Raw genomic sequence first — 26707 nt, forward strand, 5'->3', positions numbered from 1 at the left:
GAGAGGAAAGGTTACCAGTCCACCCCTTTACGACCCCACACCCATGATACGACGTAACGACAAAAAGAGAATATGACACAGTCATAGTCAGCTCTATGAAGCGTTTCACAGCTCCACACAGCGCATGAGCTAACCTGCTATCTGATTTTTACTAAGGAAAAACACAGAATAGAGAGGGCTCTAAGAACCCCGGTCCAACATACACATGTGCTTCTGTGGCCAGTACAACCCAGTTGTAGGTCACATGACACACACAACCCATCATCACCTACAAAAAATGGCAAAAACACTCAACAGAGGAACGCCGTTTTTTTCACAATGAGAGAATACATCATTCTTGATTAGTATCGACCACAGGCCTTGCTAAGCACACATGACAGCAACCAAACCAATTTCCCTTTAGGAAATAAGTTTCTCCAGCAGATTTAGCACAACCTCAGCAATCAAGCTAAGAGTTACATCGTATCCCTACCACACAAAAGACACAATTAATGCACAACATGTCTGATAGGAGGTGATAAAGTCCCCAGGGAACCGGGGGGGAAAACACAATCCTCCTATTTTACCCTCAATACGGCCAGTTAAAACAGGAAAACCTGTTAATGTGTGAACACACTGTTCATTGTCATTACAGTCTGAGAAAGAACATTCTTTTACTCACTTGTCACCAAGCATAGCTTCATAGGTTAGTTACCTTAGTTGTGAGTACACGGCCGTGTTACTCACACAACAACCAGATCATTACATCCCGTTTGCACGGAGAAGCTAACTGCCAGTGACAAAAACAGCTCGCACATAACCCGCAACGTATCCTAAATGCATTGTAGCAACACACGTTTTGGGAAAAACACCGTTATTCACAATACATTTAGCAAAGTAAAACCAGAAGACGTGTTATGAGGTCTGGTCAACCCCGTTCCTACCCGGAACGCAGATCAGCGAAGTGCAGTCACAAGACACCGTAGAACACAGCCGTCCTGTGTTGTTCGATCCGGGCAGCGTCGCCGCTCCAACCAGTCGCTACAGTCCTCTTTGTTGACGCAATCCCCGTCCAGGCTCAGGGCAGGGTCGACGAACATCCCCCGTCAAGGATGACGTCGTGGTCAAGAGTGTAAAACATGTTAAAATCAAAGCACGTTCAACAGAATAGCATCAAGCTAACGGCTGCTCCAACCGTTCGGGTGCTATTGCTTCTGCTCGCGAGACGCCGATCTAACGACGCACGCGATCAGAAGCGAGCTCACGGCGGCGCGCGAGAAGCTAAGCTACCCCGCGCCAGGCCATGGCCATAGCAGCAAGCTAACGTTACCTAGCGACCACGACATGCTAGCCCCGCAGCTAACAGCTGACTGGCTAATAGTAGGCCTTAAGCAGGCCATGCAGCGATCCAGCAGGCTAACGCAGCAGTTAACAGCTGACCGGCTAACCGTAAGCTATGAACATGTAAACAATGACATAACACTCACCCAGACAGGCCGCCGTTCTGAACCTCTCCTCACTTTTTAAGAGAAAAGAGAAAACAAGATGTCAACACCGCTTCACAACGGTGACATTACCACATCCGACGGAATCAGCACAGTACCAACTGGCCTGTGTAGCTGACTTTGAACATGAATCTGCCGCTATCACACATTACATGCACATATCCCCTCGTGAAGGAATACTCTCATTTGGATATGAAAGATGGGGCCTTAACACGGTGACAGAGAGAATCCACTCGTCCAGAACACACAGGGATCACCAGTGTCAATGGTCGCGGCCCACTAGTTAAAACTATAATGGTCTCCAGACCAAGGCCTTCTGTCGCCTAGGTGGCTGAACAAAGGACCCTAGTCTGGGGCCGGTTTCCATAAACTTTGTCAAGTAGCCCCCATAGCACTAACAGACAAGTGGAGCCCGCCAGCAAACACTACTCACCCAACCTGGAACGCACCGCTTCTCACAACAGCGGCATGTCCGACAGTTCAGCTGTGGCCTGACAGGTTTCACCCCAACAAACACAGCAAGGAACTGCAGTTGAGAAGCATGCAGCGGCGTGCTCCCAATACGAAAACCGGTGGAGGGTTTTTAGAATGATCATCATCTTCCAGACACTCCAGTACGAAGACAATATCGCCGTATTTTCTCGAAAATAGTGAGAGAGAAAATAAAGATATGATGTCAACGTATCCTTGTTTCCCAAAGCTGCTCCTAAACCTTTCTTCCATCATGGTGTCAAGTGTGGGGATCTACCGAGGCACTTCTTCCTTGTGGTGAAAGCGAGAAGGAGGAGAGCAGGTGACCACACACCTGCTTATGAAGGTAAGCTGATGAGGGGTGTGGTCAGACTAATACTGGTATTAGAGGTACATTTGTGGTTTATTCAGTACGCGTGCACGTACGCGAGATAGTGCAGTACTGATGCCAAGCAGAGCCCCTAATGAAACAGAACAGTCTGTAGTGTGGTAGTGAAAGGGTTAACCTTCTGTTGTGTGGCAGTGAAAGGGTTAACCTTCTGTATTGTCACAGTGAAAGGGTTAACCCTTTGGTAGAGTGGTAGTGAAAGGGTTAAAGCTGAAAGTAAGTCTGAATCTCAGCAAGTGCGAGATACTTTGAGCTTGTTGTGTGGCTGCTGCTTCATAACCTTCTGTGACAGAGGACAGGTTACCTGGTTCACAATGCGTGTCATTTGAACACGAACTGTTCGATCGCTGTCTTTCCCCACAACACTCCAGTGCATTTTGACGTAGAGCCTATGGATATAATAGAATTTACACGTCAATACCCAGGCTACATGTTAACTGAAGAAACATTAGTCCTGTAGCTAAATTGTATCCATTTCTTCTACCTTAGTTACTGGTGTCTCGGGTCTGATAAGAATCACAGTCGCTGCCAAGACCATAAGGAAAGGCAGAGCCATATTTGGACCCTTGGAGATCAAAACAGACTGAAATTAGATGGAACATTTATCGCAATAATGACTGAACAAAAAAAAATCTGCTTCTCAAGATCTTACTGCAACCGGTCAAAAATGCATTTCATTCATAAATGTGTCATATGAATTCATTATTAAGTACAGTTTTGAGAAGTTCCATGCAATTCTCCGTGGAAGAAATCGGGGTCAAAAGCTGAATTTCTCATTTTTTTAAGTATTTTGAGGAGGAAGTAGCTTCAATGTGTTTTTCCATATCAAGATAATAATTAGGGGTGCACCGATATATCGGTCGGGTATCGGTATCGGCCGATAAGTGCCTTGTTGACTGCTATCGGCCTATCGGCCGATAAGCTCAAATGTGCCGATAGCAGTCGCCGATAACTAACCATCCATTTGTGTAGCGTCAAAAGGCAAAAAAAAAATTCACTCGCGACCTACCTGCACAACGCCCGCCGTCCCCCCCCCACACACACAAGCTACTGCATCAAAGTTACTATTTATGATTAACAAGGCATTCGTTTTGTGGCATTAACGTTATATAGTTAGTGTTACACGGACAATAACATCAGCATATTATTATTACCCATAGCAGCAAGGCATTACTCCGAGTCCGTTCATAGCCGGGAGGCAGAAGACTAACGTTACTGGTGAAAATGTGATTTACGTTGGAATACTCCTTTGCCAACTTGCTGTACTTTGCTTGCAGGTCTGCAGCCATTATTACTGGATTAAGAATAGCCCCAACTTTAGCCAACGTAACGTTATGGCTAAACCTTTAACATTAGTTAACCCTAGCTTTCGGTTAGCTGTTCAATGTTAATAACACAACCAAGCGAATCCATCAGAGCTCCCCATCAACACCGCTCTGTCGGGAGGATGGCATTTAAGAAAGTATCTGCTGTTAAAATGACACAAACATTCGTTTTGTGGCATTAACGTTATTATAGTTAGTTACACGTTCAATTACATCAGCATAGTATTTACCCGAAGATAGCAAGCAAGCCGTGCATAGCTCGGTTACATTCCGTTGCTCATTCCGTACCCAACTACACATTCTGCAATCTGTTAATAAAGTTTTCAACCAGACAAATGTATAGAAAGGCTTTGTTTTATTATAAAATTTGTTGCAGTAAAATCATTGTGTCTCGTTTGGCCATCCTGTGGAGCGCGCTGGTCGGCGGGCACTGCCGGGCAGCTAACGTATTAGCTTGTTGTGGTTCTAAGTTTGACTCGCATTCTCGCAAGCAGATCAATGGCGGCATGCCCCGAAGTAGAAAAATGAATAAACGCTTGGTGGTAAGCAGGAGGTGGGTGCTAGCGGTGTGGCGTAATTGGCCGAATCGACTGTCAATCAAAATGGTTCAATTGCATTGGTTGAAAGCTCTGGTTGAGAGAATAGTATCCCGCTGCAGGCCGCCAGAATGGTTCCATTGCATTGGTTGAAAGCTCTGGTTGAGAAAATAGTATCCCTCTGCAGGCCGCCAGACGATACTGGGAGAGGGATCAGTGATACCATAAACATATTTCTTGATGTTTCCTTTTTTAAGTAAGTAAAGAGGCCTACAAATACAAACACACATACAAATATACAGTAGTTTCATTAAAAAAATAAAAAAAAATAAAAAAAATAAATAAAAAAAATTAAAAACACTTATTTTTTGCCACAATTATCGGTATCGGTATCGGTATCGGCCGATTGTGTTAGTTGAACAATCGGTATCGGTATCGGTGGCCAATTTTCATATCGGTGCACCCCTAATAATAATATAATCATACAGTGAGTACACGCACAGACAAATGTACACCAAAATGCTATCTTGTTACAAATGACAAATACTCCCTTTAACAAATGTACTGGTGGGAAGGAATGTAAATTTAATTAAAATACCCTATTTCATATTTTCTAAATACTGAAAATACATATTTGAAACAGGGATTTCTGACCATTCGTGAACAAAGTAAATCTACCCATACCGAAAAAATACAAGATAAAGATTAGAAAGGGTAAAGAGCCGGCCTTGTACTCCTAAAATGTTGCCCGTTTTCTAAATTAATACCAGTATTCATTCACATTATATGCAGCATCCAGCTGTACCAGTGGCTTGAAAAGGTTGTTTGTATTTATTTTGCTTACCCATCTTTGATGAGGAAGTATTTTGGTATTGTCTAAATCCAAAAATACTATGCTCAGAAGAACACAAGTAGGGCTACCGTCTTGTTACATATTACATGATGATTTTATGATGGCTGCAAAATACAAAACACGTTAAAGTAATTGCATACATTTCAAATACATGTAATGCAACTACTGCCCATCTCACACATACAGACACAATTAATTTGACTCAGCGAAGAAATTAAGCAATAGAAGGGTAAGGCAGGTAAGATAAGTGTGTTAGGATCAGACACAATTAGGGTAAAACAAACTTAGTTTAGGCAGGCTAATTGGTTAATAAGGTTAGCTAGCTAGTAGTTGCAGAGATGGGCAGTATTTCCATGATATGTAGACTATTTGAAATATGTAGGCCTATTACTTTGATGTATTTTGTCTTTTGTATATCTTATTGGACTCTCTGCACTCTGGTTGGATGCCAAACCTCTTTTCGTTGTACTGTACTTGTGCTGTATAATGACAATACATTTAATCTAATCTAATCTTGATGACAGTACTTTTGTATTTAGAAAATACATCCTCTCAAGATATGTAAGACACATTTATAAAAACAACTTTGTTAAGCCACTGAGACAGCTGTCATATTAGTCTAATGAGAATGGATATTCTTTCAAATTAAATCACATTCCAGACCAGTGGAATACAGAGTAATTTACCATTCAGGCTGTTCTCAGACCAGAGGAATAGTTATTTACCATTCACTGTTCTCAGATCAGTGGAATAGAGTTATGTACCATTAAAACTATTCTCAGACCAGTGGGACACCAATATAGGCTGCTCAATTATGCAACCATATCAAATGGAAACCGATAAGTGAAATAGCATTTCCCAACTAAATAGACAGAGAATAAGACACGCGATAGCCGTTCTGTTTTGGTGTAAACAAAATGGGTAGACGTTTGTTTACTTATGAATGTTCAGAAATCCTTGTTTCAAATTATGTATTTTCATGATTTAGAAAATTCAAAATACATGCATTCGATTTTAAATACATTAGTCTCTACCAGTATTTTGCAGTTTATTTAGATGCATTGTTTAAGGAGCATTTGTCACTCATTTGTAACTATATTTTATGTTTTTGTGCCCATCTCTACCTGTGTTGAACACAACTGTGTTTAGGGCCGATTAGGGATCGAACTCAATAGTGGTTCGCCCGTTGCTCTATAATAAAATAAAAACAAATCAGTTGTATGCATCAGTAGTTTAGTAGCCTCGCAACAAGCCAGGAAATCTTGCGGTTAGTAGTAGTGGTGGGTTCAGCAGCACACAAATCACGCCCTCGGCTACACAACATTCCCCATGCCCCCAAAATCTGTTCAAATGGTTACTTACATTTTGCACAACAGTTGCACAATAGAAAAAGCCTACACCTAACGTTAGCTGAAAGTGAAACGTGCAGTCACATTTTAAATGGCATTGGAATTATTATTATTATGCGACCCGATAACTAGCTAGTTAGTGGTAGCTTCAGCTAGAGAGAGAAACAAGACACATTTGACAAAACAGTACAGGTTAACGTTAGCTAGCTTATTATACCAGTTCTGTTGCCGATGACATACCTAGCAGATAACTGCTGCGTGTCAGTTATTAGAAACGCACCACGTGCAACAACTTACCAGCAAACTACGACACTGACTCCGAGCTGTCAATCAGCGAACTTGTCAACAGCTGTGTTATTGTTATTGTTGTATGCGGCGAGTGGACAGTAGTATTTCCGGGTCGCGTTTTTCAAAATAAAAACCCAAACGAAATATTATTTAGGAACAACACATCAATATTTCACTCTACTTTTACGTAGCTTGTGGGGAACTACACAAGCTACCGGAAAATGGCCGCATATTCCACTGTCAATTAAGTTCACATAGTAGTGCAGTGCCTTCGGGACAGTTTTGGTCCAGTGCTTTGCTCAAGGGCTGTGGGGGCACAGCACCTCTCCATAGTTGTGGCTCCATAGATTCAATATGAATGAATGAATGAATGAATGAATGAATGAATGAATGAATGAATGAATGAATGAATGAATTAATGAATGAATGAACTTTATTTAACAGATTGCAGAATGGGTACAATACAGTACGGCTCAATACATACAATTGGGGATGCAGACCTGAAAAAGACGTGTGTCTTGTTTCCATCAGGGTCCCCCATTTTCAATTCATATAGACATTTATGACATACACAACATACATGACATTTATGGCATAGGGACATATAGGTATTTAGTACTGATACATTTGTGACATAAACGGTATTCAAATATACAGTACTGTTACCCCTAGATCCTGACAGAGTATACATATGATGGGCAGTCAGGCACCCTCCTCCACAAGTGGAATCAGGGGTGCAAGCAACTACTACACCCCCAGCCCCACAATGAACGTGTTAAGAATTAAATTATATCATTTCGAATTAAGGAGCATTTTATGAATATGATAAATACTTTAAAATAATGCACTAGGCTTTAAATACTACTTAAACTTTGAACGTTGTATGTGTGTGTGTTTATATAGTTACATACATAGTGTGATGAATTGAAAATGGGGAACCCTGATGTAAACAAGACGAAAGTCTTTCTCTGGTCTGCATCCCCTTAACAATTGTGTGCATTGAGCTGTACTGTATTGTACCCATTCTGCAATCTGTTAATAAAGTTTTCAATCAATCAATCAATCAATCAATCAATAGTGTACAACCTTTAGTACTTGCAGCATCCTTGCAGGAGGTTGAGGCCTGGCTGCAACTCTGTACTGCCCCCATGGAAGCCACCGGATTCACCGGAACACTGTTTAAATGGAGGGGATACTTCAGTTTCAGTTTATTTAAAGAAAGTACACAACATTAATCAACATTTCTGTGTCAGTTTTAGCCAGCTGGCTCATTCGCAAATCGCAACTGTAGTCCGTTTGGCCACAGAAGCCTCGCTCGCGCGCGTGACGGCCACTGGCGGGCGGGATGTTTAAATGTCCTGACGCACTTGATCAGGAACAGCTCGCCTTGGTGATAAATATGTGGAGATTGGAGTTATTTTAAAAACAGTATATTATGCAATACTGATACATTACATCACCGCGGTGTCTAAACAGGTAGGTTTAGGACAACAATAGGTTAGCACTTAGCTAACTAACATTTCATACACCGTGTTGCTGAATCAGGTAACTTAGCTCAGGTGTACCGTGTCGCCTAATTGTCACTAACGTGACATGTTGTTAAGCTAACATTATGCTAACTAACGTTAACTTCCATCATCTTTCAAAACAGGACGGGTCACCGTGAGCTGCTGCAATGAATCCTAATGTGTGGGACATTAAAGAGATGTTTAGCATCCCAGCTGGAAACAGGTATTAGTTTACCAAGCAAGAACACTTGAGCTACAGTAACCATCATTTTATTTTGCCACCAAGTCGGCGCCTCATAATATGGTAGCTAGCAAATACATTTTGAATACTTTACCAGACAATGTCTGACACCATCCAGGTTGGAGGTTGTATTGTACTTTATGATTGGTAAAATTACAAGTGGCTGACTATTCCCTTACTTATTACTGTTAATAATTAATAATAATAATAATAATAATAATAATAATACAATGTTGTCAAATAATTGATGGAACTGTGTGCTGGGTATTATACCTTTCTTTAACTTGTGTTGCAAAGACATAAGATTTGTTGTTTGTTTGTTTACCAGCAATACCAACAGGATTGGAGTGACTAACCATGCCGGTTTAACAGACTCACAGTTTATGTGTGGCTCTGAATTATGGCCTGAAAACTCTCAGCGCATGTCTCAGGAGATGAGTTGTCCCTCTAGGACATCACAGCGCATGTCTCAGGAGATGAGTTGTCCCTCTAGGACATCACAACAAAGCTCACACTCACAGGAGGTATTTTATGGATTTTAATGGATGCACTATCAATTTATTCAGTTTTTACATTGCTGTACACCCAGGCTCTTCCTGAAATAAGAGCCTCATAACTACGTTCTCTCCTTTTCAGGTTTAGGTGATTGTGGAATAATATAGGTGTCCTGGTTTGATTACAGTAGTATGAGACCATTTACATAGGACCCCAACCCGACCCATTTGTACCGGTACCAGTTCCTGGAATTCGGTATCGGTAGTCTGTACCCAATGTTACCTTTTTTCTGTATTTAACTCTCTGTAATAACAAAACATTTAATTTCAGTACCCAACCCCACTGAGGGTTCTCTCTCTGATTTGTAGTTAAGGAGAGAGTGGTGCATGTTCACAAATACTGACTGAACTGTCGTGGGGCACAGGAAGAACATGTGAATTCTTAAAATGGGTGACATACCCCTTTAATGTGTAAATGTTAATTCAATCAAGACCGACACATGGTGTCACGTATCTGTCCTCCCTAAACATTCTTACACAAATGCTGTCTAGGGAAGTGACCCAAAGAATCCAAGTAACTACCACACTAAACCTTTCCTGTTTGGAGGAGAAGGGAGGGGTCGCATGCTGGAGAGGTTTGAAGAGGATAAGAAAAAGGCAAAAGAAAAAAGTGAAAGGTATTTGTTCAATGGAAAATGGTTAAAATATGAAAATTCACTGGATTTCTACCTGTATGATTGAAAAGAAAAATCCATTGTAATGCCTGGCCCTTGTTTGTGTCATCTCATCAGTGATCTCTTAGCAAAGGAATGCCTATATTTTCGAGAAATGCTCAACAATGTAAGTCATAGTAACAATTTTCCTTTCTTTTTTAATACACACAAGCTTGTATTTATTTCTTCTCATAATTTTGATGTGGAATTATAACGCTGCAATCTTTTTATTATAATCTTTTTTTTAGATGAAACACTCAGTCGTTGACACAGAGAAGAACACTGCTGTATGCAAAACAATCTTGGAGGGATTTGACAAATTTGCAACAACACGTATGTTTCCTTGTGGGTCCTAGGAAGTGTTTATCTGTAGTATATTAATCATCATCGTTATTTTGAGCATCGGTTTGTTAAACGCCTGTAACTTGGACCAATGATATAGTTTCTTTAATATTCATGAAGTGTTCCATGACCACTAGAGGGTGCCCTTTACCCAGCAAGGAAGTTATGTAAACTAACTTGGAGAAATTTAATTTGTCTTGAAATAGTTGTCTTCAGAGACATACTTTGAAAGAAATGTTTCACATAGACATTTGCATACATTTATATTCATTCTACTATTTATTTATTTGTTTGTTTATTGCAGTGCAGCACAATCTCTCCAGTCTTCACAATGACATTGTACAGCAGTTTGAGATTATGCTGAATAAAGTGAGCTCCCAGACACAAGAGCTGACAAAAATGGGGGAAAGACTACTCAAGGTGATTAGTACTTCGCTTTTAAGCAAGATGATAGCAACCTTAAATGTGACTTCCTCTCTTGGCAGCCAGTGACTGTCATTTCTGAATCATGGTGATTTAATTACATTTTTATTTGTTCTGTTCATGGTAATGCACAGTTCCATAAAATAAAAGTGTTTTATAATCAATGCACATCTCGATTAGAAAATTCCATGACCAAAAAAGAGCAGGGAGAAGAAAATCAAATGGAGTCAATTCCAATTATTTTAACAATCAATACTTACAGTAACATGATTAAGCATTCCATCACGTGACAGTGTGTTATAGGAATTAGATCACGCCTATGGGTGGTTGTTAGGACCGAGGCGCATCCGAGGGTCGTTAGACCCCCCATAGGCGTGGTCTAATTCCTATAACGGACAACTTCAAGTGGTGTAATACTTTTATACAATGGCCGAATTCACCCAACAATATTGCTATAGAATAAACACAGTAATTGAAGCATAATGGAGATTTATTCACAACCATCCGCAGAAAAAGTAGGCAAAAAAAAAAAAAATTGCCTCCGTGTCTAGAAGCAGAGGGAGGTTGCTTCAAAGCATGCCATCTAACAACAAACTTCATATAAATCCTGCGATGTATTATTGTTTTGACAATGGGTCATGACAAACCAATTACATAATCCAACATTGTGTAAACAACTAACATTCCAGTTGACTATCCCTTTTTAATTATTCGTTACGAATATATCCATACTTCCATTGTGTCCGGGACATCCAGAGAAATTGCTTCATTTTTGCAGCAGAGGGAGGTTGCTACAAAGCATGCCATCTAACAACAAACTTCATATAAAATGACTCCGTTATGCACAAGTTTACAGACATACATGACATACAGATAGACAGTACTGCTACATCTATACATTTATGACATACCAGATTTACAAATACAGTACTGTTTTTGTAGGGTGATTATGGTTTATTTACATTGAGGTTCTGAGGTCACGTGGAGTGTGTTGTACAAAATATCCCCCCCTCCACTCCACCTACCAATCTCCTACCTACCAACCTCCTCCAATGTACAGTTTCTTTGTCAAATGTATATACTCTCTTTTTTTACTCTTGTATCACAAACAGTACTGTATTTGTAAATCTGGTATGTCATAAATGTATAGATGTAGCAGTACTGTCTATCTATGTCATGTATGTCATATATGTTATGATGAATTGAAAATGGGGGACCCTGATGTAAACAAGACGAAAGTCTTTCTCTGATCTGCATCCCCTTAACAATTGTGTGTTGAGCTGTACTGTATTGTACCCATTCTGCAATCTGTTAATAAAACGTTCAATCAATCAATCAATCAAATAACAACCGGTAACTTCACTGTGCTTCTTAAACAATGATTGGTGTAAATCGTGTCGGTCCCCGCGGCTTTACATATTCGGGGTAACATCATACATGTACATAGATCAAAATGTACAATGATACGTTCGTTTTCGTCAATGTCAGCATGTCTTTTTTCCTTCTCCGCCCCCCCCCCCCCCCCCGATTTATATTTTGTTTTACAATGGGTCATGACAAACCAATTACATAATCCAACATTGTGTAAACAACTAACATATTCCAGGTGATTGTATCTTTTTTGAATGAGTCGTTATGACGAAATCAATACATCCATTCATAAAGATTATTGTCCGCCATCTTGGTTTAATTTGGAAAAGAATGAACGGCGGATTCATTCGGAAAAAAAGTAATTCAGTTGTGGGCGGGTTCTGGGGTCACGTGGAGTGTGGTATACGAAATAACAACCGGTAACTTCACTGTTTCAGCCAATCAGAATCAAGAAATGTGCATGCCATTGTATAATGATTATTTATCGTTTTTTGTTTCAGACAGATGAGGCGTCTACAGAGATGAGCTCCCATGTGCAGGCCTTGCAGAAGAACCTGGAGGCTGTTCGAGAGGAACAGGGAAGAGAACAGAACATGCTTCAAGAGGCCTTGGGCCTGCTCAGCACCTTGGTGTCCAAGCATCCCGCCCAGCCTGACCCTGTCAGGGTGACTGACAGCACCGTCCAGACGTCACCGGGGCCAGTCCGCCCGCTCTCCGGCCTCCAGCAGAATAGCCCGCCTGAACAGCTCGCTGTTACCTCCCCTGACTGTGTCGTGGTGGAGGGCAGCTCTGTCGCGAGACGCCGCAAGAGGAACAGGAGACAACCGGCACACGGCGGCGTTTGGGACGAGAACACCGGACACATCAAACCGGAAGTGCCGTCACCTCTCAAGCAACATCACTCTTGGAACAGGATGGCCAGTCCCAAGCCAGACCCTCGGATAGGGTGCGACAGGGCTTCCAGTTCTAACAAAACCACAGGAGGCAACCTCACCCCGTACAATTTGTGGTCTCTGGACACTAGCAGCCCTGCGTGCATCACTGCAAACCTGCCCACTGGGACCAAGATAAAGAACGACTTCTGGCAGGTGTTGTTTGACAGCTGTGATTCTGATCCGTTCCCTGTAGAGGAGTAAGGAGCTTGAGTGAAAAGCTATTGTGTTCTTAGTTCTGGACTGGTATACACGTTTCTTTTCTAAAATGTGTTAACTATGCTCCTCTGAGCTGTGTTTTGTTTCTTCCAAACTCCTTCACTGAAATGTTAAACAGCACGTCATCAGCAGCAATAAAATATTATAATATTATAGACACTACCTCTTGTGTTTAATGTTCTTTTGTGTCGTGTAAGGATGGAAAAGTTGACACCTTTCAAGTCTGGGTCACACAAGGTACTATCCATATTTAAATGTACCTAAAATGTTAAAGGAACACGCCAACATGGGAAATGTGCTTAACATCTTCTCATTTACATTTTAGATTTTGTCATTTAGCTGACACTTTTATCCAAAGCGACTTACAAGTTCTGTACGACAAGTAGCACAAATTAATGGAAGTGGATACAGACCAGCTTCCTTTCATTTGTGCTAAGCTAGGCTAGCTTGCAGCCGGATAGCTTTCTACTGAACGCACTGAGAGGAAATTGGTGTCTATCTTCTGCAAGCTAATAAAAAAAGAGCAGGGAAAAGGTAGTTGAATGAGGCTGCTGTGGCATCCTGGTGACTCACCATGTTAAGGCCCAGACCACATTAAGTGCAACATACATAGGTTCAAATCTGACCTGAGATCTTGGTTGCATGTCACCCCCCTTCTCTCTCCCCCCTGACTCCTTGTTATTCACTGTCCTAATAGAGCAGAAATGCCCTAAATATTATCTTAAAGGAACACACTAGAATCTAGACGCTAAGCGCATTTCCCATAATGTTGGTCTGTTCCAGCAGCCTCATTCAACTACCTTTTCCCGCTCTTTTTATTAGCTTGCAGAATTTTATTTAGCTTAACCCTTTCACTACCACATTACAAAGGTTTAACGCTTTCACTACAGAAGGTTAACCCTTTCACTACCACACTACAGACGGTTAACCTTTCACTACCACTCTACAGACGGTTAACCCTTTCACTACCACACTACAGGTTAACCTTTCACTACCACTACAGACGGTCAACCCTTTCAATACCACACTACAGAAGGTTAACCTTTCACTACCACACTACAGAAGGTTAACCTTTCACTACCACACAGTTACCCATCTGTAGTGTGGTAGTGAAAGGGTTAACCTTCTATAGTGTGGTTGTTAAAGGGGCACAATTCTGCACATAATCTCACACGTCCAAAAACTAAACAGTTTTGCACACATTAATTTAGTTCTCCAATCTTTGAGAGTAAATTAGTTTGAATATGGCCATGGAATATGTTGTGTTAATTACAGCACCAGGAAATTATGTAGATGTAAAAAAGAAAATAGCAATACCTTGTCTTGGGGTATTGGGGACTGTTACCTTATCCTGTTACATGTAACTTATTATACCTCATTGAGCTGTAATGAACACAACACAATGATGTCCCAGATGACATCACTGGTGGCAATAGTCAAACTCAATAACTGTCAAACTAAATGAATGTCTGCATAACTGTTTAGAGTGTTTGGTTGCATATGAGATTATGTACAAAATAAATCGGCAACCAGACACCTGAAAAGGCTTTGGCATGAATTACGGATAGTTTCTCCCATAAAAAAAATTCCACAATCCACGGGTTCTGACCTCTTTGTGTCTTTGAGAAACAAATAGCTCTGAACACACTCTGCGTGACAGAATAGGAATGAGCTTTGAAAAGCAACCGGCAGTTATTTCCCTTAGAGGAAAGAAAAAAAGAAAAAGGTCAGCACTCGCTGGTCACGTGTCAGTTGTCACTAACTGGACACCTCCCTCTACCATCACCTGTTTTCGGGATTATAGTGCAGACGGATATGACCTCGCTCACATACATGTAAAACATTTGACACAGTTTTAACCCTTTCTAGGCCAGCTCAGCGGCACAGATGAGGTAACCATAGAGCCATATAAATGGAAACCTTTTTACCTATGCTCGGATGATTTCCCCATATAATTTAGTGATGTGATTTTTGAATATTGGCTTGGTCTTCACAGATATACATTACATCCCTACTCAGAGAAACACAAGCCGAAAACCATGACGTGTACAGTAGCTGCACCAACCTGGCATGACACATCTCACATCTTGTGAACATTAATAAATGGACAAACACATTATTATGCATCTAAAACCACAACTCAAAACAATCAAGTGTTCTGTGTTTCTGTTTGCCACATGCAAGGCTAATGTGCCTGTTTATTGCTAAAGCAGGTTCATAAAAGACAGCAATTTTTGTCTGCAAAAGCATAGATACTTTTGTAATACTAGCATACAAACTGTAAACTCTTTAATTTGCAAGTATTTCTGTTTTTACTTATTCCCATTCAAATTGAAATGACTGATCCGGCATCTCAACCCAACCACATACTGTACATGTGGTTAAAGTGCTGTGCATTTTTCTTTTTTTGGGGTGGGGGACGTGATGTATTTAATGGTGGTGGGGGGAAGGGTGATGTATTTAATGGTGTGCGCCTCTTTGTAGAGTTATTCCATGTCCACTATAGGGAGGTGTAGTCTGACGTCACTTTAGTTTCCCATGCGGTCCACCCGTATAGGGATTTATCATTGGGAAAATGTATTATCGGCTATTGTAATAATTCTGCCTCATGAACATTGGCAAGCTATCCATTTTTGCACAAAATGAGTTCCCTTCTATCACTAACATTATTGTTTAAGCAATAATTGCGAATTGTTTCATGTTGAGCTATATATTGTGGATGAATACATACCATGCCAATGTTCATGCTTTATTTGTTATAAACAAGACGATTTAGAAATGTGTCCATTGGAAATACATTGCAATTTCAAGCGAGGTGGACCAGCTGGAAACAACAATGACGTAAGTACTGCACCTCCCTATACTCTTCATAACAGCATGCTGCATGTTACAATGTATCAAACTTTGGACAAGATGTAGGCACAATAAATTAACATTAAAAAAATATTTACAAAATTATGTTTCATTCATCCTCCCTAATCGTAAAATGTGCGTAAATTGACATACAGTAGATTGTGCAGTGCCCTCAGGTCAGGTCAGAGTTAGTTATGTGAACACCTAGCCCCTTTCGTGACTGTGATGCACGCCAACAAGGTTTGGCCGTGAAAACACAGTCACTTGCTCCTCAATAGGATACCAAGCAATGTTGCCCATGAAGGACTGGTTCTGGCCGAACCGTTCATTATACAAGTATCACAGAGAAATGTCAAAGGTACTCACAGTTGCACAAGGGTTTCGGAAAAAATACGGGATGGTTTGAAAGAAAATGGGGGACCCTGGTGGAAACAAGACGAAAGTCTTTCTCTGGTCTGCATCCCCTTAACAATTGTATGTATTGAGATGTACTGTACTGTACCCATTCTGCAATCTGTTAATAAACTTTTCAATCAATTCAATCAATCAGCTCGGCGTTGCTAATAAACATTTTAAATAATTTTTATAAACGTGTAAACATCCACCGAGCATTGCAGCATTGCATCAAAATGGCTTACTCTCTTCTTCCGCTTTGTGACATGCCGGAGCGCTGTGATTGCTGGGTGCACCAGGCATAGATATATATATATATAGATATATATATATGGCACCAGGCATGTCACAAAGCAGAAGAAGAGAAGAAGCCATTTTGATGCAATGCTGACCTCGGTGGATGTTTACACGTTTATAAAAAATATTTAAAATGTTTATTAGCAACGCCAAGCTTTCAAACCATCCCGGATTTTTGTCCGAAACCCTTGTGCAACTGTGAGTACTTTTGAAATGTCTCTGTGATACTTGTTTCGCGTCACGAAAGGGGCTAGTACCTTTTAGTGAGCAACAAACAGCAACAGGAGCAGCGCTATACATGATTATTTGGCCCAGCGATAAGTGCCTTACTAAGCTCTCACAATGTCTTCTAAGCATCACGAGATTCGACCGAGGTGCAGTGTTAATTTTGTCAACGAAAATGATGACTAAATATGGTCGTCAACGAAGCTTTTTCGCCTGACTAAATCTAGACTAAAACAAAAAAGACAAAATCGAGACTAAAACTGACTAAGACTAAAATGCTCAGACCTGTAGTTGACTAAAACTGACTAAGACTAAAATGAAAAATAAATGAAGGTGACTAAATATGATGAAACGAAAAAGGAGCATTTGACACATGACTAAGACTAAAACTATTGGTTCGATTATGTCTTATGGTGTATATATGTGGAGCACTTCTATGCTCTATATGTATATTCTTTTTGTACAACCAGGGGTCATGTCTGCTTCACATGGGCTGTGGAAACGTTCGGTTCACTTTATTGTTTCTGTTATTTTAAGACTGGTGAGGGTCTTTAACTGTTTACATCTTTAACTCATTACGTTATGGGGGGAGAGGGGCGTCTACATGAGTCTATGATCCCAATAGAAATTAATGTGAATTTGACTGACTGTAGCAGTACCTTTTTTTTCATCAACGAAAACTAGACAAAAATGTCATCCGTTTTCTGCAATTAAAACAAAAAAGGACAAAATCGAGACTAAAACTGTCTAAGACTAAAATGCTCAGACCTGTAGTTGACTAAAACTGACTAGACGAAAAATAAATGCAGGTGACTAAATATGGTGAAAATGAAAAAGGAGCATTTGACACATGACTAAGACTAAAACTAAAATTAAAATAGCTGCCAAGATTAACACTGCCGAGGTGTCACTGAGCGACCAGGTCTGCGGGTGGGGACATGAGTCCCCGGGGGTTGAGGGTCGCCACCAAGCAGACGTCATAGCTGTCGTGCATCAGAGCTTGCCGCACCACCACCGTCCACCGGTTCTCCCATGGGTCGAGCTCCAGAATGTCCTTTGTTATGTCTTCATGGCGGTCTAGTGAGGAACAGAAGAAGAGAGGTACAGATTTGACGTGGTGAGACAAATGTTTTGAACACCTTAGAAAGTCATACAAAGCACATATTGGATTGATCTAATGGACATATTGATCCAATACCTGCTCCTTTGTAGTATCCACACACGTAAAGTTTGCCTCCCACTACTCCTGCGTTTGAGGCACTACTGCGCAGGGACAGCTGGGGCGACGGGAGAGGAGGTCCCTCCCTCCAGTAGTCCCCATCGGGGTTGTAGATCTCCACGGCATCTAGGCAGCGACGGGACTGCCCACAGTCCAACCCCTCACAGCCAATGCCCCCTATCGGTGTAAACAAGGTTGAGATCATTGTGTTACAGATGCTTGTAGAAATCAATTCTTAAACTGTGTGGGTATCAAGCAGGAAGAAGGACCATCAGGCTTTAAACTGTGTGGGTATAAAACAGGAAGAAAGACTCAGGTTTTAAACTGGGTATCAAGCAGGAAGAAAGACTGTCAGGTTTTAAACTGTTGGTACAGTATCAAGCAGGAAGAAAGACTGTCAGGTTTTAAACGGTTGGTATCAAGCAGGAACAAAGTGTCCAGTTTTAAACTGTGGGTATCAAACAGGAAGGAAAACTGTCAGGCTTTAACCCCTTAAGCACGACCGGCCCGAGATTTATTTCACGTCATAAATAAATTAATACAGTCCGTATTAATTAATGTTGCGTTTCTTTTTCAAATGTAGCCAAGAGTAAAGACCCTAAGCCTATCAAAACAGCAGTTAAAGTGTATATTTTCAGCACTACGTTTGTTTACAAATGATTTGAAGTGTTTTTAGCTAAATATGAGTTCATAGAAATCTCAGCGCATTGGATCGGAAACCGGATGAATTAGACGCAAATAAAGGAAGCCATCATGAAACCGTTGTAGTCCTAAGAAAGAGGAGACCCGGGGGCGTCAATACTTTTACCAACTAACCTCCAGTTCCGCGTTCGCGTTCTGCGATCTGATTGCCACTGACGTTTCTGGTCATGTGACATCTGCGCCAATCGTGTGACGCCTGTTTCTATCACTGGTTAAGCTTAGGCACTCTTTCGAAGTTGGTTACGGTTAGAGTTTGTCTTAGAGCAGTGGCGGCTCGCCACTAGGGGCGCTGGGGCGCCGCCCCCCCTGGTTAACCCTGGTTAAAAGAGAGAAGAACAAGAAATATAAAATTTTTTATTTTTATTTTTATAGCCCTATAAATATAAACATGTTTAAAATGAATAATATTTACCAATTTTAAGTATATTTGTGTTTCCAATGCACAATATAACGTCTGATAGAGAATACGTTCCGTTACCGTAGCCGCATTTCTCCTAGCCGCATTTCTCTCGGGCTAGACGCAATAGCGCTTTGAGTGCGCGTGCACGCCGTGCACTGGTTTCATCGCTGTATCCATCGCAGCCAATCACTGCGTAACGCGCTGTGCGTTGAAATATGATGTATTATGATGGAAGCCGGGCGCGATTTGAAGCGGTCTAAGCAAGCAGCGTCTATAATTTCCATAGCCGCATTTCTCGGAGACGCTCTCTGATTGACCGACGTCAGTTTTTTTCCGTAGCCGCATTTCGCGGAGACGCTCTCTGATTGGCCGACGCCAGTTTCTACACTGGGAAAGCCACTCTTCGTTCGAAGTAGGTTAAGGACAAGGTAACGTTAGAGTTTGTCTTAGAGCGTGACGGCAAGTTATCACCGTCAATCACGTTATTTTCGTGATTATATCTCACGTTATTGCCATAAAATACAATATATATTGTTTCTATACCTTTCTGTGAACGTCTACAAAAATAACGCATTTCAATCTGGTGAAAAACGTTGCTTTTATTATAGTCTATTTTATGCTCATTGTATGTCTATTCTACTGATGTGAAGCACTTTGGGCTGCAATTCTTGTATGGTACTATACTACTATAAACTATACGTTTCTTCTTCTTCTTATTATTAATTATTATTATTATTATTATTATTATTATTATTATTATTATTATTATTATTATTATTATTATTATTATTATTATTATTATTATTATTATTATTATTATTATTATTATTATTATTATTATTATATGAATTCAATCAGTGGCAGACAACCATAATGAAGATATAGTACCACATGTACAGACTGCTGTCATCAGATCCTTGTATCTCCAACAAGTCAACTTTACATGAATTAACAAAATAATTATCATGACTTTATTCATTTGAAACTACACCATGGATTCTTGAATGGGTTTTAATCTTGAAACGCACTCTGCACATGAAGAACCTTTGATTAAGGGAAATATTTATCAAACAGGCCAACATTGGAATCAATGTGTTTTAATGCAAGAGCAGCAATGTCAAGTTTTTTATTAAAATTTTTTACTATTTAAAAGACATCTACAAAATAAACATAATCTTACCCATCACGTAGATTTCCCCATTGAGTGCCACAGCACTGAAGCGATATTTGGAGTACTTCATCGGTCTGAGCTCCACCCACTTATTTTCGTCAGGGTCAAACTCCAGAAGCCGGCTACTCAAGCGATCCGGCTCATCATCCACCCGGTGGGACTGGGGGTAGAGAGGGGGGGGGGGGTGACAGACCAGAACAGGTGCACAGTCAGAGAGGAGGGGGAAAGGATTACATCAGACTGGCAAATCCGGGTACTTTCTATTTTTCCGGGGTCACACCTACTTTTGAGGGGAAAAACATACTGTTTCTATTGACCGCCATTGTATTTAGCCTGTATAAAAACTGTCTGCAGAGCGGCCGGGTAGCACAGCGGACTAAGCGTCTGTCTACCACTGCAGAGACTCTGGTATCGAATCTGGCTCTCTCTCTGAAATTTTGTTCACAGGACTTATTTAACCCCTAGAGACGATTGAATTGAATGGGTCTCAGACCTGACTCTCGATGTACCTTGTGTCCAAACGGTGCCACAGGAACATTTATGCATATGTACTGGGAATGCCCTCCTGTTGAGATTTTTGGGGAAAATGTTACCTCTCAGCTCTCAGATATTTTCTCTCTGACTCTGACCATACCTGTATCTCCTTCTGTATTGTTATTGAATGATGTCTCTCAATTACCGACCTCTACACATCATAGGCGGAGTTTGAACTTGACGCCAGGGGGTGCGACTGCTTGGCGAACGCGCGATTTTTTTGGACCTTTATTTTATTATTTTAGCGTTTTTACAATGCCCTAACCCCTAATTTTTTATTTTATTTAGGTAGTACAGCAGCACACACAAACACTCACACACACAGCACTACGGGGGATCATTTTTAACTGACTTAGGCTCTAATTATTATTATTCATAGAGACTCGAGCAATAATAATTATTACAGCCTCCATTTTTCGTGGACGAAAAATATACCAGGCTATAGATATCAATTTTCCCGAAATAACGCTACCTGCCTCGACAAAATTCGTGCATTGGTTATCCAGATACATTAATTATCATCTCAGAATAAGTGGCTTTGTATCACGCTGCTGCTGCTGCTGCTGGCCCGCGTTGCCGTTAACCCTTTCACTGCCACACTACAGAAGGTTCGCCTTATAATGTGACATGATTACTACTATAAAATTAATGTATTGTAAAACAAAACATAATAGAATTCAGATTTGTTTCTCACAATTATTATAATTTTATTAAAATAAAAATAATCTTGATTAAAAAAAAAAAAAAAAAAAAAGGCAATTTCACCCCCGGCCACCAGGGGGTGCAATGCACCCCCTGAACCCCCATAAACTCCGCCCATGCTACACATGTGAAAAGACTCATTTTGGCCGGCCTCACAGCCGCACATTTTTTTATTGCCTCACGTTGGATTCACCCAGACAAACTCTGCCCGAAGGTATGGATTCTCACCTATGTGATCTATCTGGAGATATCCACTGCACGTGCTATAGGGGTTAATGAATCTAATATCGCTATTTGGTTGGCTGCTGTGGCAAAGTTAAAAGAACACATATAAGTTTGGAAATTCTAAAAACAAGCGAGTGTCCATGTATATCGGTTTTTCGTTCTTTTTTTGTTGTTGGTGTTTTTTGTATAATTGATTATGTGTATGTTCTGGGCCCCTTTGGCTTTGGGTCGGATGGTCGCAGGCTCGGGTGGGGGGGGGGGGGCCCTCGGCGGGTCGTGGTGTTAAAGAGGCATGATGCTTTGACTTGCTGGGGCGCCGGACTCGGGGTCCTCGAGGGTTGGGGATCGTGGCTGCTGTGTATGGTGAGGGGGCTTGGGGGATGATCACGGTACAGTCTGTCTCAATTATTGTCTTGTCATGTTGTGTTAAGTTATTGTCCTGGGATGTCTTTTTATGTATTATTATTGTATTGTGATATGTTTTGTTTCATGTTGGAAAAAATAAAATAAAAAGATTTGATCACAAAAAAAGAAAATAGGAGGAGAAAAAGTGGATACAAAAAAAACATTAAATTTTTTAAACGTTTATTTTGTTAGTGCATCATGTTAAGTCGAGCAATTATTTTCCAACACTGGCCGCCATTGAGCATTCGCGCCATTGTGAAAAGTTATGTTTTATCCATTTCCATCTTCAGTCTTCCCTATGGTGTTTCCCCATTCAGCTGCAGGATATTTCCTCATTTCCCTACCTGGACATTTAATATTATGGTTATGAATCTCCAAGTGACATAAAACTAATAGGATATTACTATTTCTGGGCCTTGGTAGTCTTTATATCCTTGTGTGCATATATCCCATTTACAATAACCTGAATAAGTTCTTATGTCATTTATGAGAAACCTGAAAAAGTGCCTGTTGAGGCTGACTTATTCAGGATACTTGTATAAGCCTTTCCTGTTTACTTTTGGTTGTGTGAGCTCAGTTTCCATGGCTATATTCAGAATATTTAGCTATTCAATGGATGTTGGCGTAATACCGATCTGGATATTAAGATTCATATAATTTTGAGCTCATCTTCAGTAACAAATTAACAGGGTTATGAGCTATTATTTGGAATATTATAGTCAATATCGCAGACAATAATGCATGTCAACACACTCAGTAATGTATCACACGTCAACATTATATTTCATAACTGTGAAGTCGAGGACTATTGTATTAGCTAGTCTGTGATTCGCACTCTAATTGTGCAATTGTATCAAACAACAATGTGTATGTGTGTGTGTAATGAAATTCCTTTACTGTTCACATTACCTGTGGAGTTCGACCACCCATAACATAGAGGCGACCTTTCATTGCGACCACGCTGTGATAGGCCAGAGGTATGGGGAGTGGGGCGGAGCTGCGCCAGGGCCCGCCCTGCAGAGACCAGCGCTCCACAGAGTTGGTGATGAGGAACTGGTTCTTCAGTCTCATCTGTCCCCCCAGCAGATACACGGTGTCGCCCAGCGTGCCCAGAGCGTAGGAGTCACGGTACTCCGCTGAGCTCAGCTGCTCCCAGCTGCCTTGGGCCTCCACTCTGTACCTGGGGAACCCCAGACAATCACAATAATCACTCACCTACTAGCTACTACTATGCATGGGAAGTTACATCAAATGTGAAAAAACGAACCTGTACTGATAGTAGCCTACTGTCTTTTACTATCATGCACTTTTCCACTAAATAATCTTCCTTGCCTATATTACTACCTACTATACTAATATGTCTTCACTACTATGCACTCAAGACTGTAGCACCCAAGTTTCAACACTGTTTGATGAACATTGTTACTCAGCTGCCAGAGTTGTATCCTTCCTGCTGACCTGATGTGCAGAACTTGCAAGCCACTTTGGATAAAAGCGTCAGCTAAATGAGTAAAAGTCTAAAGACTTTTACATGGGATGAAACGTGGGACACGTCTGTCTAAATGTACGGTATCTCATTCAGGTGCATGTGAATTCTCCTTACTTAAAGATTTCCACATGCTGGTCCTTCTGTCGAGCCATTTTGCGTGCGCCCGCCTCGCCTGCCACGATGATGTCATTCTCTTCAGTGACGACACCTGCACACACGTAGCCCAGGGCCTCTCCGTAGCGAGGCGAGGTGATGTAGTGCGTGCGGCCCGTGGACGGGGCGTAGCAAAAGCTGCGTTCGGCTAAATTGCCGTATCGTGACCTAATCCCTCCGGCGTCGTTGCCGATGCAGACCAGCAGGTCCGTGGTCTCCATGCCGAAGCGCAGTTTGAGTTTGCGCGGTGCGGCTGCAGGGTGCATCGCCGTGGCCTCCAGAGCCTCTTCCAGCATCCCCAGGCACTCTGCATCGGCCAGCAGGGCCGTGTTCCTCTTCCTCGTCTCTCTCAGGTAGTCGGGGTGCACTAGAGGCAGTCTGACCTTTTTCAGGAGCTCTGGGAGATGCCGGCTGCGTTCCTCTCCGTCTCCCAGAGTGCTGCACTTGACCCAGCGCAGCACCACATCCAGGATGGTCTCCTCCCGTGAAATGTTGAGGTCGTCAGAACCGAGCAGCTTCCCCAGCTGATGGGCCTCCAACTCCATCACCTCCTCGCCCTGGCAGACCTGGACGAAGTTTTGCCGCAGGAAGCGCTGGGCGTGGTCGGCCAGTTTCTCTGCGCCCAGATCGCGGGCATAGTAGTACACCCCGAGGCAGTTGGAGGTGTCCATGTTCTCTGTCATGTGCTGCTGGCAGCGGGTGAAGACGTCATCCATTTGCAGGAGGAACGCCGCGATGGAGACACCCTGCACGTTGTCGTTGGTGAGCGCGAGATCGGAGCAGTACATGTAGTTCAAGAGCAAGGCCAGGCTGTCCGCGGGAGTGTCCCGCAAGAACACTTCCCTGGTGCTGCACTCACGCAGGCCACAGGTGAACATGACCCGGAAGTAGGGACTGAAGGCGGACAACACCACTCTGTGGCAGGGGAAGCTGATGCCCTCAGCGACCAGCACCACGTCCGAAAGCTTATCAGTCTCCCTCATGTTCCTCAACTGGTCCAGCAGGACCAGCCCGTGTTTGGCTCTGAGATCCATTTTAGTTCACTTTTCAGAAACAGTTTGGATTTGAAATGTAAAATAAGGTGGATAGGGGTCTTAAAAATAACTGGTAAGAACCGTGCGTGGGGGTTGTCTCTGGAAACAAGAAGAGGGGGAAACAAGTGTTGAGATGCCATCCTACTTACAAGATAACAGCCACTGAAGTAGTGTAATTAAACATTAAGTTATCTGAGTTTCTGGTTGTTGTTCTAGAACTATTGAGCAATTCTCAACTTTGTATTGATCATTATTTTCTTCATTCTAAAGTCAATAGGAAAACGTCTCATCATAGATTAGTAATTTCTGGGTAATTACTTAATTGACCATAAATGGTTTGTAAAACATCATGTTATTCTTATAACCATAATATCCATCCTGCTTATGCTTAAAATAACCCCAACCACCTCGGCAGAATTACATATGAGTTGTCGGGAGTCCAAATAATGCATTAGCCTTTATTTTAATCAGCAGTGATTATACTACTTATTTTTTTTATCTACTTTTTCTCCCCATTTTCTATTTTTCTCCCATCCTAATTTCGTATTATCCAATTCTACCCTCCCCTGTCTCGAACGTTGTTAGACCATGCCTCCCACTGGTCAGCTGCAATGTGGATGAAGCCTTGCATCACGTGTCCCCTCCGGTACACGAGGAGGCAGCCGTCGCATATTTTCACCTGCACAGCGCGATGTCTCAGTGGCGAGGAGTAACGCATGGGAGGCTCACGCTGCCCCCGATACTTCCTGATTCTGCTGTACAGGCGCACCAACCGACCTGTAGGAGTCGCTGTCCACAACGTCCGATCCCCACCCACCGGCTTTCCCACCCCCTAATACTGCCAATTGTATTAGTATGAACGACCAGCCAAGCCGGAAGCAACGCAGAGAGCTGGGCTCGAACCCAGCATATCCTGCGTTGTTGGCGAGCGCCTTGCCCACTGCGCCACTTAGCCGCCCTAGTATGCTTCAATTTCAACAGAATCACATGGATCTAACAACACAAACCAGTTAAATATCACCACACAAACCAATACGGTGTGCACTGTTAATGTTAGAGATAAGCGATTACTGTTTGACCTTTCCCATGTAATTATAAGCTTACCAAACACGTCAACGTCCTCCACTCTTCAGAAATCCAGTTATCTGTGGCCTAAAAAGACCAATACTATCCCGTTCTTTCATCGCTCTGCATGTGTTGTTGATGTTGTTGAATATATTGGAAAGAAGGGTCTCGCAATCCAGGGACAAAGCGGGTTACCCTCCCCTGACTGCTCTGCCCCTCTGAGCAACTAACCCAAAAATAGACTGCTGTGGGCCTGTGGCGGCAAGGGGGTCAGAGAGACTTGGGTTATGTTTAGGATGTTCTTTTTATTGCACTCTGCAACACAATACACAGTGACAAACAACGTGTCATTTAGTCATTCATTGGTTGACTAACTATTATACGGTATAGCAGACAAATAGCTACACTTGTTAGTTGTGGCTCTGGCTGCAGCAGTCACGTGTGCATGTGTCTCTGCAATCATTCTGAACTGAAATATTTGCTGGGAGGTTGGGTTCAGATTTCATGACAGCCCTCTCTCTTAAAGGCCCAGTCAACAACACAGATTTCAAAGGGTAAGAGGAAGGGGCCACCGTGGTAAAGAGGGATATCAGATCATGGTTGTAGGTTTTGGTGCAAGTAAGGTTCAAAACTTAACTTTAAAGTTAAGCAGGCTGTATCTTCAGTTGTTCATACTTTATTTATATGACTTGCTGACATTTTGTGACTGGTGTGGTACAGGCCTTTTAATATTTATCAATAAAGTATGGACATTTGAAGATAGACCCTGTTTATTAGTGTAGATCTGATCCTACAGTTGAGTTCCAACCATTTTTATAGAAATCTAAGTAGCACTGGGTATCAAAGTGATAAACCTTTATGGTTATCAGGCTCAGGCTTTGGCTTTTTATGGTATCAGCTATC

General features: G+C 41.8%; 3 protein-coding genes across 3 annotated transcripts in view; 1 reads left to right on the forward strand and 2 right to left on the reverse strand.

The window, feature by feature from the left end:
• The window catches only part of cUnh1orf159 (chromosome Un C1orf159 homolog), a 28183-nt gene extending 21408 nt beyond the window's left edge, over positions 1-6775 (reverse strand). The window contains exons 1-3 of the mRNA XM_084317039.1: positions 6704-6775; positions 2828-2908; positions 2648-2732 (exon numbers count right to left, since the gene is read on the reverse strand). Coding sequence (XP_084173165.1) covers positions 2648-2732; positions 2828-2899 — 157 coding nt within the window. The 5' untranslated portion in view covers positions 2900-2908; positions 6704-6775. The remainder of the gene's footprint in view (positions 1-2647; positions 2733-2827; positions 2909-6703) is intronic.
• A 1271-nt stretch (positions 6776-8046) lies between these two features.
• ccdc36 (coiled-coil domain containing 36) lies at positions 8047-12987 on the forward strand. The gene is made up of 8 exons (XM_084317660.1): positions 8047-8170; positions 8346-8425; positions 8772-8967; positions 9490-9614; positions 9729-9777; positions 9899-9983; positions 10297-10412; positions 12287-12987. The coding sequence occupies exons 2-8, from the start codon at positions 8370-8372 to the stop codon at positions 12920-12922; spliced, it is 1263 nt and encodes a 420-aa protein (XP_084173786.1). The 5' UTR covers positions 8047-8170; positions 8346-8369; the 3' UTR covers positions 12923-12987.
• Positions 12988-17503: 4516 nt separating this feature from the next.
• Positions 17504-24739, reverse strand: kbtbd12 (kelch repeat and BTB (POZ) domain containing 12; the record flags this gene model as incomplete). The annotated part of the gene is made up of 5 exons (XM_084316043.1): positions 17504-17782; positions 17904-18101; positions 20207-20357; positions 22973-23243; positions 23667-24739. The coding sequence occupies 5 exons, from the start codon at positions 24737-24739 to the stop codon at positions 17613-17615; spliced, it is 1863 nt and encodes a 620-aa protein (XP_084172169.1). The 3' UTR covers positions 17504-17612.
• Positions 24740-26707: the final 1968 nt, after the last annotated feature.

This window comes from Notolepis coatsorum (genome assembly GCF_963971535.1).
Source record: "Notolepis coatsorum genome assembly, chromosome: 6".
Taxonomy (NCBI): domain Eukaryota; kingdom Metazoa; phylum Chordata; class Actinopteri; order Aulopiformes; family Paralepididae; genus Notolepis; species Notolepis coatsorum.